General features: G+C 52.7%; 1 protein-coding gene across 1 annotated transcript; it reads right to left on the reverse strand.

The window, feature by feature from the left end:
• Window positions 1-81: 81 nt before the first annotated feature.
• On the reverse strand, window positions 82-2,569 carry CDK5R2 (cyclin dependent kinase 5 regulatory subunit 2). The gene has a single exon (XM_039233100.1). It carries the CDS (start codon window positions 2,402-2,404, stop codon window positions 1,289-1,291), a length of 1,116 nt encoding a protein of 371 aa, XP_039089031.1. The 5' UTR covers window positions 2,405-2,569; the 3' UTR covers window positions 82-1,288.
• Between the last annotated feature and the right edge of the window lie 8,986 nt (window positions 2,570-11,555).

The following is an 11,555-nucleotide window of genomic DNA, read 5'->3' on the forward strand; positions in this document are numbered from 1 at the left end:
TCCCTCCTGCCCTGCCTGTGACAGTTTCACTCCCGATCCCGCTCCCTCCCTCCCAGGGCCCAAAGAAAGGTCGGCGCAAAACCATCTGCAGGCGCTTCCAGCGCTTTATAGTTCTCTCCGGGACAGACGGACAGACAGACAGTGCAGCCCGCGCCGTCGGCCCGCATCATTGGCACCTTGGACACGGCACCAGGCCCAACCCAGTCCCTGGTACCCTCCCGGGAGGATTCCGGTCCGGCCTCAAATCAGCACCTCAGACAGCTCCCAGCCCAACACCCATTCCCTCCCCCCTCCCTCTGGAAACAACCAAATAAATTAAAAGGTGAGGGGAACAAAAACACCTAAGGATAAGGAAAAGGGCTGCTCCTCCCCCAGTGTAAGAAGAGTTTCTGTCTCTTCCCATCCTTCCGCTGAGGAGCCGCCACCGCCGCCGGGGTGGCCTCCGAGGTTGATTTTGCTCCCAAACCTCAGCCTCCTGAAGCCGGCATCTCCCCCACCCCCCAACTCCCGGCATGCAACACGTTGGAAAAGGTAGGGAGAGGAGGTGGGGGTGGGGAGAAGGACCATCCCGGTGGTTGCCTGGGCTCCTAGGGCTGCAGGTTCTCGCCGCACCTCAGTCAGTCCAAATAAAAAATTAATATTCCCTTTCGTCTGGGAAGGGGGATATGAGGGCTCAGTCGGGGGAAGAAATACAAGCTGACATAGGTGGGGGTGGGGGTGGGGGTGAAGCGGCCAGGAGGGAAGAGGAAATGCCAGGGGGGAGGAAAAAAAGAGAACAAGAAGGGGAGATGGGGACACAGGTGCAGAAAGAAAAACGGGGGCAATGAGATAAAGTCAGGTGGGGGGTAAGATGGAGACGGAAATACACAGCCAAGTTACCGAAAATGGAAAGGCAGAGAGGCAGATGGGAAGGGGGACAGGAGGCTGAAGACAGAGGAAGGAGACCAGGAAATGGTCAAGACCAAGGGAGATGTACTTAGAGACAAACACAGAAGGGAAGGAGGAGACCCAGGTAGAATTGAAGACATGGGGCACAGGCAGACAGAAAGGGTGAGGTTGGGGGACCCCTCCCACGAGCATCCCCCCACCCTATGCCTAGCAAATCCAGAGCCGCGGCCTCTGGCGTCCTGGCCTCCACCTTCCCCTGCGGGACAGGGGCGGCTCCTCCTCTGGCCGCGGCGTGGAGCGGCGATAACAGCGGCGGCGGCTTGATGGTCCCGGGGCTCCGAGTGTGTGTCAGGGGCTGGGGTGGGGGGGGGTGGGGGCGGGCGCGGCCCTTGGGAATCCCTTAGCGGTCCAGGTTCATAGTCCAGTGCTTGGCTCCGGTCGCGCAGCTGTCCCTGGCGGCCGAGGAGGAGGAGGAGGGGGCCGCGGGCGCGCCCCCGCTGGGTGGACCCCCGGCGCCGGCGGCGGCCTCGCCCTCGTTCTTGAGGTCTTGAAAGACCTGCGTGAAGAAGTGGGGGTCGGCGTTGAGCCGCAGCATCTGGGGGCTGAGCCGCTGGATGAGGCGCAGGCAGCGTTGCCAGAAGCGCTCCTTGTCGGGCTCCACGAGGAAGGGCTTGAGCGGGTATGAGATCTCGTTGCCCATGTAGGAGTAGGCGAGGTAGAGGCAGGTGAGGAAGGCGGCCTGCAGCTCGGCGGCCGACGCCAGCTCATCCCCGCGCAGCGACTCGCGGCACAGCAGGTACACGAACACCAGGTTGGCGGGCGTAATGAAGGCCTGGTCTTGCCAGCCCTGCAGCAGCAGCGAGCGGTCCACGCCGCGGAACCAGCCCACCAGCTCGCCCGGGCTCAGCTCCTTGAGGCGGTAGCAGCGTCGGCACACGAAATCGCCCAGGCAGCGCAGCAGCTCTCCGGTGGACGCCTGCACGATGACCCGCCGCGGCGAGCCGCCAGGCACCGGCGGCGCCGCCTGCGGGGCTGGGGGTGGCGGCGGCGGCGGCTTGCCCCCGCCCGAACCCGGCGGCGGGGCGGCCGCGCTGCCCCCCGACGGCGGCTCGCAGGTGGCAGCGGCCGCGGGCACGGTGGGCACCGGCACCGCCAGTGGCTTGGTGGAGCCGCCGCCGTCGGGGGGATCTCGGCCCTTGCGGAGAAGGTTCTCGCGGTTGCGTTGCTGGACCAGAGGGTCAGGGCCAGTGGATGCCGGCTTGGGCGTCACCTTCTTGCTGCCTTTCTTCTTCTTGGCAGATGCGGCCACCAGGCGCTTCCAGGTCAGCGCCGAGATGAGCACGGACGGCCGCTTGAGCCGGCTCTCGCCTTTGCCTCCCTTGCCTGCTGGCGGCGCCCCGTAGCCCCCCAGCGCCTCGTCCCCCGCGGGCGGCGCTTTCTTCTTCTCTTCGGGCAGCCCGCCGGGCCTCCGGCCCTTGGCCGAAGAGGCGGGGGAAAGAGACAGCACCGTGCCCATCCTGCAGAGCGGGGCCGGCGCCCGGGCCCCGGCGGGAACCGCGGGCGGCGCCGCTGTCGCCGCCGCCGCTGCTGCAGCCCCCGGAGACCCGGCGGCGGGGGGCCTAGCCCCGGCCCGGGCGCGGGAACGGGCAGGGAAAGGTGGTTGCTTGGCTGCTCCGCGGCGGTTGCTCGGAGTCTGAGCTGCGCCAGCTGCAGCGTCAGCCCCACCCCTTGGGCCCGGTCTTTAGCAGCGCCGCGCCCCGCCTCACGCAGCCAATCCTCGCCCGAGTTGCCCTTCTGACCGGCAGCTCCACTGACCAATAGAAGCTCGCATGCTATCTCAAGTCCCGCCCCACCCCCTACCCTCTGTCTCTGGTCCTTTCCCTTCACCAGAAAGGGGAAAGGAGGAGGACGTGGTCCTGGTTCAAAGGGCCTCCTCAGAGTCAGAGCTGGGGAGAGGGGGCTGGCTGCTCTCCCCCGCCGCAAGTCCTAAGGCCCTGGGCCAGCTTCTTTTGATGCATTGGATCGTGGGAGCAGAGAAGCAGTGGGAAGAGCCTCTGCCCGCTTTTGGTTATGCGTGTGGGCAGTGAGTACCTTCATCAGGGCACCGGGGAACCTGCTGGGTCGAACTGCTCTGGCTTCTCCAATCTAGCAATAGGTCGATTACCTCTTAGCTGTCCTCCCCTGCCTTTGTCCCATGAGGCCACCATGGTGGAGGTTGGGGAGGATTGCAGCAGGTGCATTCTTGCTCTGCCAGTGATGGAGTGTTGGCAAGGCCTGGACCTTCCTGCAGGTCACAGTCCCCTCCTTGGGGGCCTTTGCTCTGGGGACGGCAAGACCCTCAGATATATCCCTGAGTCTGCTGTTTGCCAGCCTGATTATCTGCAGCTGAGTCTGTGGGGAGAGGCTGTGATCCCTGGGTGGCTCCTCTTGTGCCCTTCTTCCCCACCAACACACCCTGGTCCCACAGTTGGGTGGGTGACGAATGATTGGTTCCTGGGAGAAATGCTGGAAATTGGATGGCTTCGTCTCCTCAGGCTCAGACAGGTTTGGCCCAACATCTAGCCCAGCCTGGGTCCAGGTTGAGATTGGTTTTCATTGTTAAATTCCTGCCACTCATGTCCCAGCTGTCCCCACTCTCAGCTGCAAGCTATTAGGCTAGGTCCTGCCCATTTCTCTCTGGGTCTCTCTGTTCTCTCCTCAGCACCCATAAGGCCTTTGTCTGCATGTCCTGAGCCCAGCTGATTGTGGGTCTGTTCTGTCTGCCGTATAAAACAGTGTCCACTCTTCTCCAGGCTTGCTCCCTGTGGCTTCCCAACACAGAAGTCTTAAGTGGGCCTTGGAGATAGGTATGATGGGGAGAGAAGCCCTTACTTAGGGGATTCAGCAAAATCCTCAGAATTATCCCTGGAGTCACCTCCATGTATTTCATAGGCACCAAAATGACTTCCAGGGATCACCGCTGTCAGGGTTTGTGTGTATGAGCATGTGTGAATGTGGTTCCTTCCATGTAGGCTCTTCCAGAATCCCCTTGGGGTGCAGTTTCTGCCACCAGAGGCTCCGGCTTTTCTCAGCTCTCCCACAGCTCCTGCTCACTCACACCTGCCTGGAGGCCTATGGTGTGGCTGTCTTGTTTCCCTATCTCTTTACCACCCTATGCACACAGACTTGCACCCCCTTCCTGACTCAGCACCCAGTGAGCACCTTCTCAGCAGGGTCTCTCCCGCTCCCTTAGATCTGCTCCTTAGACTTTTGCAACCTGAGATGACCTACCCAACCTCTCCTTCTCCCCCTAGTTGCAAAAAACGTTCCCTCTTTTTGGCTTCTGTAATTGGTCCCACTTCCTCCTATAAGGGCTTCTGAGTCAGCCGTTATCTGATACCCAAGGAAGAGTAGGCTCACCAGTAGTTAAGGACAGGTCCCACTGAGACTGAGTTGCCCTAGCAGAAGCACGTGGATCTGAACAGCGTGTGGGTCCTCCCAGCTCTGCTCCAGGGAGTTCCTCATTGACGCAAGGCCTATTACTGGTGTCATGTAGGACAAGATCTATGCAGCACTCACAGATGTTGCCATCATGGTACCTCTACTCCAGGCCCAGTTATGACTTCCTATTGTCCTCTGGGTCAGAATCAAGAATTTTCTTCCCTGCTTCAGGGTCCCCAAAATAGGTGCTTTAAAGGGTCTTACTCCCTTTCTCATTTTTCACCTTGTCCTGCCTCAGACCCTCTCTCTGGCTTACACACTTTCCACCCTCCTACTTTGGTTATCCCTCTTGAATCTCTGAGCTCCTATCCCTGGGCCAGAATCCTCCCTCAAACCACTACCTTGCCTTCCTCTGGCAAACTCTTGAAAATCCACCTTTTCCAAGAAGCCTTTTTGGACTGATTGAAAGGGACCTAAGCTCTTCCTGAGGTCAATCTTTCTAATCTCTTTCCCCAACAGTAACTGCTACATAACAACTTGGTTAATTAAGGGCTGGGCTCTGAGTCCTGAGTCAAATATACACAAAATGAATATGGATGGATTTTTAAAAAAGTTTATTTATCTTGAGAGAGAGAGCAGGGGAGGGGCAGAGAGAGAAGGAGAGAGAGGATCCCAAGCAGGCTCTGGGCTGCCAATGCAGAGCCTGACAGAGGGCGCAATCTCACAACTCGGAGATCACGACCTGAGCCAAAACCAAGAAACAAATGCTTAACTAACCGACCCACTCAGGCACCCTTACGGATGAAATTTTTATTTTATTTTATTATTTTATTTTATTTTATTTTATTTTAACGTTTATTTATTTTTGAGAGACAGAGCATGAGTAGGGAAGGGGCAGAGAGAGCGAGAGAGCGAGAGAGCGAGAGCGAGAGAGAGAGACAGAATCCGAAGCAGGCTCCAGGCTCTGAGCTGTCAGCACAGAGCCTGACGTGGGGCTCCAACTCCTGAACCTCAAGGTCATGACCTGAGCTGAAGTGGGCTGCTTAACCAACTGAGCCACCCAAGCACCCCATGGATGGAATTTTTAAAGGACAAGCAGACAAAATAATCAAAACAGATCCTAAAATAACAGCATTTCTGTTACTAAACAAAACAAAACATTGGGTGGCTCAGTCAGTTAACTATCTGACTCTTGATTTTGGCTTAGGTCCTGATCTTATGGTCATGAGTTTGAGCCCTGAGTCCAGCTTGCTGACAGCTCAGAGCCTGACTGGGATTCCCTCTCCTTCCTTCTCTCTCTGCCCTTCCCCTACTCTCTTGCTCTCACTTTCTATCTCAAACTAAATAAATCAACTTAAAAATTAAAAAAAAAACACATTTATGGAGGAGAGAAGGAGATTATGTCTTCACAGAGTGGACGCCAAGGGGAATAGGCATAGTGAAACCAGAAAGACTTCAGGGAGAAGGTGGGCTTTACTGAAGGGCAGTGACTTTCCCACCACACCTGCAAGTGTACTTTTCTAGTTGGGTTCTGTTTAGGGTCTATATTCCGTGATTGGTTCATTTATCTGTATTAGTATCTGTATGTCGCTTCTCATCTGTCCATTTCTCATGGATGTGGGTGCTCCTCTGGGGCAGTGCGGCTGTATTAGACTCCCTGAGATGAGAACCGCACTCCCCTCCCCCAGGCCAGGCTCCTTGTCTGCCTCCATCACTCTGTCGGTTTCCTACAACAGTGCCCTATCCAGATGAATGGTTATTCCTGAAGACTCTTTAAGATAAGAACTGCAGGACTCAAACCAAGAATTGGAGGGCTTAGACCAGGGTATTATCCTGTGTAGGAACATGGCCATATTGATGAAGATTACCATCAATTTCACCCTAGCGATGAGGCCTTCATGGATCCCCCACGCCCGGGAAGATGAGCCCCATCTTTAAGGGAATACCTCCAGGCAATGCTACTCAAACTCTTCGGCCCTTTGGCTGTTTTATCTCCTTTTCTGAGAGGCCATAGTCCAGGAGGTAGAAGTTCTGGTCATTCCGCTCTCTGGGCCTTCTTTTCTTCATATTAAAATGCAGGGATTCTATATATTTTACTTTTATTATTGGACAAAAAATGAATATTAATGAAAGAAGATAACATCTTGGGGATTGGACTTAAAAATGATTCCTAAAGCCTCATCCAGTTCTACAATTCTGACTCTAAATAAAACTCATCCTATGAATCCATTTCATTTTCTGGCTCCAGCACTGTCTGGTTCTCCGTAGTCTCTTTCTGCCTGACGGGCTCAGTCTCTGTGTACACAGCATCCATGTGAGGCCTGCATTTCTGCAGTTCAGCCCAGGAGACGCAGGGGAGGGTGCTCAGGCTCACAGCAGTGTAAATCTCCCTAGGTCCCTCAAAACCTTAGTGGGGTCCCTGAAAGGTTCTGAGACAAAGGGCAGGATGCCAAGGTAGTTCAGAGCCTCCCCAGTGAGTGTTAAGGCTGGAGGCCCCAGGACCTAAGGTCATTGCAACCTATGTCTCCAGGAGGGCTGTACAGAGAGGCTGATGACAATGAAGGTTCTTAAAACAGCCAGGGTGAGCCTGGGCATCTGAATGCCTGGATCCTGCTATCTCCAGCTGGATAGCAGGATTCACTGATCCAGTATCCCCACCAGGGTCTCGTCTCCTGGGGGTGTGCTAAGGGGGAGGATATGCACCTGCCCAGCCCTCCTTCCCTCTCCTGGAGATCTTAGTCCAGGATTGCTCCTGCCCAGGGAGGCAGCAGAGGGAAAAGACTTCCCCAGGCAACAGTGGGGAGTGGGGAAAGGGGGTGAGCAGAGAAGAGAGACGAACCTGACAAAGGAGGTGCTGCCGGCTGTCAGGAGGAAGACCCCACCTTCTCACATCCTTCCCATTCCAGCAGGCCCCTTGCTAGGATTTAACTGAGAAGGCCAAAAAACAGCTGTTTTAGAATAGAGAATAGGGTTGGAAAGCGCAGCTGAGGAAGAAGTGCCCTGGGGCAAGGAGAGAAAGGACTGATGTCTACACACTGGAGGCCCAGAATTGGGGTCAGGGGAGGATGTGGGTGAGCTGGGAGCAACTTTTCCTTGCCATAAGCTCTGCTTCCTTCTTTAATAAAAGGTCTCCCTTCCAGGTTACCAATGCCAGCCCTCATTCTCTCACTCTCACCCCTGGATCTTCTCTCCCTGGCTCCCTGGCCCTTCCTTCACCTCTTTTGTTGCCCCCTAACACAGCTCTCTGTGCCCAACCCTTCCAGCTCCCTCTGGAGTTATTTGTAAGCTCACCTCATCCTGCCTCGGCCAAGCCCTTTTCCCCCTCCTCCCTTTCGTACCCCACCCCCAAGCATCACCCCCCACTCTGTCTCCTCCCTGCCCCTGCTGGCACCCAGCATAGCACTCCAGATGTAGGAGCAGATCAAGAAGGGCGGGGGTGGTGGCTGTTGCTTTTCTGGGATATTCTTAGCCTGTCTGGGGGCTGGAGCTGGAATCAGTGTTTCCATCTCAACCAGGCAGGTGGCTGCAAGGAAGCTGCTGCTGTGGCTGGGTCTTCATCTAGTTCTATGTCCCGTTCCCTGTCCTCCTAGGTCTCAAGTCCTCTCTGCGAGCACAGACCTCTGTGCCCTGGAGCAGGGGCTTCTGTCTGCCCTGGCCTGGCCCCGGTGAGGTCTGAAAACCCTGCTCTTGGAGACCCTTAGGGAAAAGAGGGCCTTTGGGAACTCCAGATGAGATGTTCTCTGGATCTCTCTGCCCCAAGATGTGCTTCCTTCTGCCCCAACAACCCCTGCTTGGTACTTGGTCCCTAGACTCTAGTCATGACCATGAGAGCCTTTGTTATCTCAAAATGCAGAACTCACCAAGGGCCCCGGAGTTGTAGGAGCTGTCTCTGGAGTGAGTCAGAGCCCTGGGGTCCAGGCCTCCTTTGGGATTGAATAAGGGGCTCACTGGCCAGATTCCTTTGTTAATAGAGGGAGGGGCTAGGAAGAGATCTGACTTGTTCATAAATAGCACCGAATATCTTTGTCACCTTAAAAGAGACAGTGTAGGAGTTCCTATGTGAGTTCTAGAGTCATAAAGGTCTGGATTCAAATACAGCCTCTCCACTTATGAGCTGGGAGACTTGGGATAATTTCTTAATTCTTTTGAGGTCTATAAAAGTAGACCATCACAGGGTTGTTGTATGATCTTATCGAATCTCACAATGCTCCACAATGCTTGTATATTACACAGGCATGGTGGTTGGTGTTCATAAAATGTGAGTTATTACAGATTACATTGTCACTATTATTTTTACAGAGCAGGCGAGGTTTGCTTGAGCTGTACCATGACCATGTTTTGTTTTGTTTTGTTTTTTTTCCTCATTAGAACATTCTTCACTAAGGCCAGGGCAGTACCATCATTTCTTTTGGTTTTTGACACTCAAATTTACAGCTATACTTTCTTTGTGGCTATTGTGCTGGCAACTACTGTGACTCAGACTGTCCCTGGGGGCTTGTTTGATTTGATTCCTGAGGTCATGAAGACCTGACAACATATCACGCACTGGTCCCCTTCTCTGGTCTAATGAAGGCCTTGTTAATTTTGTGAACCTCTATATACCTGCTATGTTCCAGGCACCATACTGTTTGTGGCTTTGAGAAAATGTCCTGCAAAATTATAAAATCCAGGGGCGCCTGGGTGACTCAATCGGTTGAGCATCAGTCTTTGGCTCAGGTCATGATCTCATGGTTTGTGAGTTTGAGCTCCATTTCGGGCTTGCTGCTATCAGCATGGAGCCCACTTTGGATCTCTTATCCCCGTCTGTCCGCCCCTCCCCCACTCATGTTCCTCATCTTTCTCAAAAATAAATAAATATTTTAAAAACTATAAAATCCATATTAGCAAATACTATTTGAGAAACTGTAACCTACAAGGTACTGGGCTAGGTGCTGGGAACAGGAAAAAGTGTAAGTTTGGGCTTCAGCCTTCAAAGAACATACAACAGAGATGATAGAGACATGAACAATAATAATAGTGGTAAATTGATCAGTGTCCTATGATAGTTACAGAGGATGGGATTGGACGATTTGGCTAATCCTGCCCATCCCCCTCCACCTTCCACCGTTGCCGCTAATCCAACTTGTCTTGAATTCTCAAGGGTGAGCAGCTACTGGCAGGGAGTTAAAATTAATTTTTAAGTAAGGTTTAGCTCCTCTGCCTTGTCTTGGGTCCTCTCCAGTCCATGGCTTTCCCTGTCTGACCCTAAGCCGTGATGATGGTAAGCACCTTTTCCAAGGCAGAGCCAGGCCTCAGCAACTCCCTGCTGGCAGTGACAGATTCCTGCTCTCGGAACAGGAGGGTTAATGAATTACTGTGCGTGTCAAGAGCTTCGATGGGCCTGTTAACTGGCCCAACATCTTAGGAGCTACTTCCATTTATCTGCTATTTGTCCAGGATTAGGGGCAAGTGGGGGATGGGCTTTGATTAGGTTCATTAATTTACGCTTTCATCTCCTTGATCTCAAAATATAAAGATAATTCTTTATTTTGACCTTCCCTGAGTAAAAAGGCAATTCTAATGTTATAAGCTTGAGCCCCATATATACTCACTTGTGATTTTGAGTAGGGGGGGTGGGAGCAGAGTAAGAAGGTTGTCCACTAGATTAATTAGTAGTTCCTAAACTACCCTACTCAGCAGAACTACCTGGGGGAACTTTGTGAAAATACAATTTCTGGGCTCTACTTCAGATCTATGGAATCATAATTTTTTTAAGTGGACTTAAGGTAGCATCACTATCAGAAATTATTATGAGAGAAAAGAAAATTCCGGGAGATGACTAGATCCCACCTGTTCTTTCTGTTTTGCTCCTTATGGTTGCTGCTGGCCAACCATCCTCTGATTTAAAAAAAAAAACAAACAAAACCTTATTTGCCTTTGGGAAACCTGTTTCTTCCACACTCCTAATCCATGTGGTTTGCCTGCCTAGAGTCAAGACAGACCTGAGCATTTACTGTCCTAGTCACAATGGATCAGGCGTGGACCCAAACCAGTCCAATGAGACTCAATTCTTGGAGTTTTTCTAGAACTACTGGGATGAGGTGCTTTTATTCCCCTAAGCTGGTGGGAAGAAAGCCTTGAGGAGCTGGTGACTCTCTGGGCCCTGGTGTCTCTCTGATGACATGAAGAGAGATCATCTGAACTAATGCACAGGAAAATAGAGTCAACAGATGGAGGGAGCCATTCTGGATGTAATTTTAGCTGCTGGGTCCAGCTGGGCTTGATGCAGGTCTATGTCCCAATAAATACCCCTCCTCCCCACTTTGTTCCTAATCTTAAGGTAATTTGAGTTACAAATCTAATATCTGCCAGAAAAAAAGCCCCTAAAAAAAGCTTGCCTAACAAGCTTTCTTCTGGAAATGTGTTGGTAACTTCAGAGAAATACATGTTTGGTCTTAATGGCTGAGGAGGGAAGTCTCTCACATCCAGTTGTCAGTGAAGGGCTAAATCTGGAAGAGGTACTGTTGACCCAACCTGGATGCTAACCCCAAGGCCTATTTCCTACTAGAGTCTTCAGACCTCCCTATCCAAACCATAGCTGGTGACTGGAGTTCTTCATCATGGCCCTTCCTCAAGGTAAAAGCCCTGGGACAGGAAAGCCATTTCCCTACAGCCTGTACAACTGTCAAAGCTTCTTTCTGGACTGCTGCCAGGTTGCATTCCTTAGGTATCAGTTTTCTGCTGAAATAAGAAATTTGATGCTTCACCCTCCATCGTGCTTCTGAATCAAGTTTGCCTCCAACCAGTGTTAAGAGGCAGCTGTGGTCACACAGAATCATTTGTTATCATCAGGGCCATTAGCAGTGTCTCTGGAGGGCCAGGGAAGGGGTGGGCTTGATCCTGCCCCAGGATTCTTGTCCAGAACTCCAGAACTCTCTGTCTGTCCTGCCTCTCAGAGCTCTCTCAGGGGAGGGGCTGGGGCTCCAGTCAAACCAAAATTTCAGTTATCATATGGTTCATATCAGTCTTTTTTTTTTTTATGTTTATTTCAAGAGAGAGCGTGTGCTTGGGAGAGGGGCAGGGAGACAGAGTAAGAGAGAGAATCCCAAGCAGGCTCTGTGCTGTCAGTGCAGAGCCCAACTTGAGGCTTGAACCCATGAACCATGAAATCATCACCTGAGCTGGAATCAAGAGTCAGCTGTTTAACTGACTGAGCCAACGAGGCACCCTTGTCTTTTTTTTTTTTTTTTTCAACTCCAAGGTTGTTT

Source organism: Hyaena hyaena, unplaced genomic scaffold (assembly GCF_003009895.1).
Source record: "Hyaena hyaena isolate Hyena2069 unplaced genomic scaffold, ASM300989v1 scaffold_71, whole genome shotgun sequence".
NCBI classification, from domain to species: domain Eukaryota; kingdom Metazoa; phylum Chordata; class Mammalia; order Carnivora; family Hyaenidae; genus Hyaena; species Hyaena hyaena.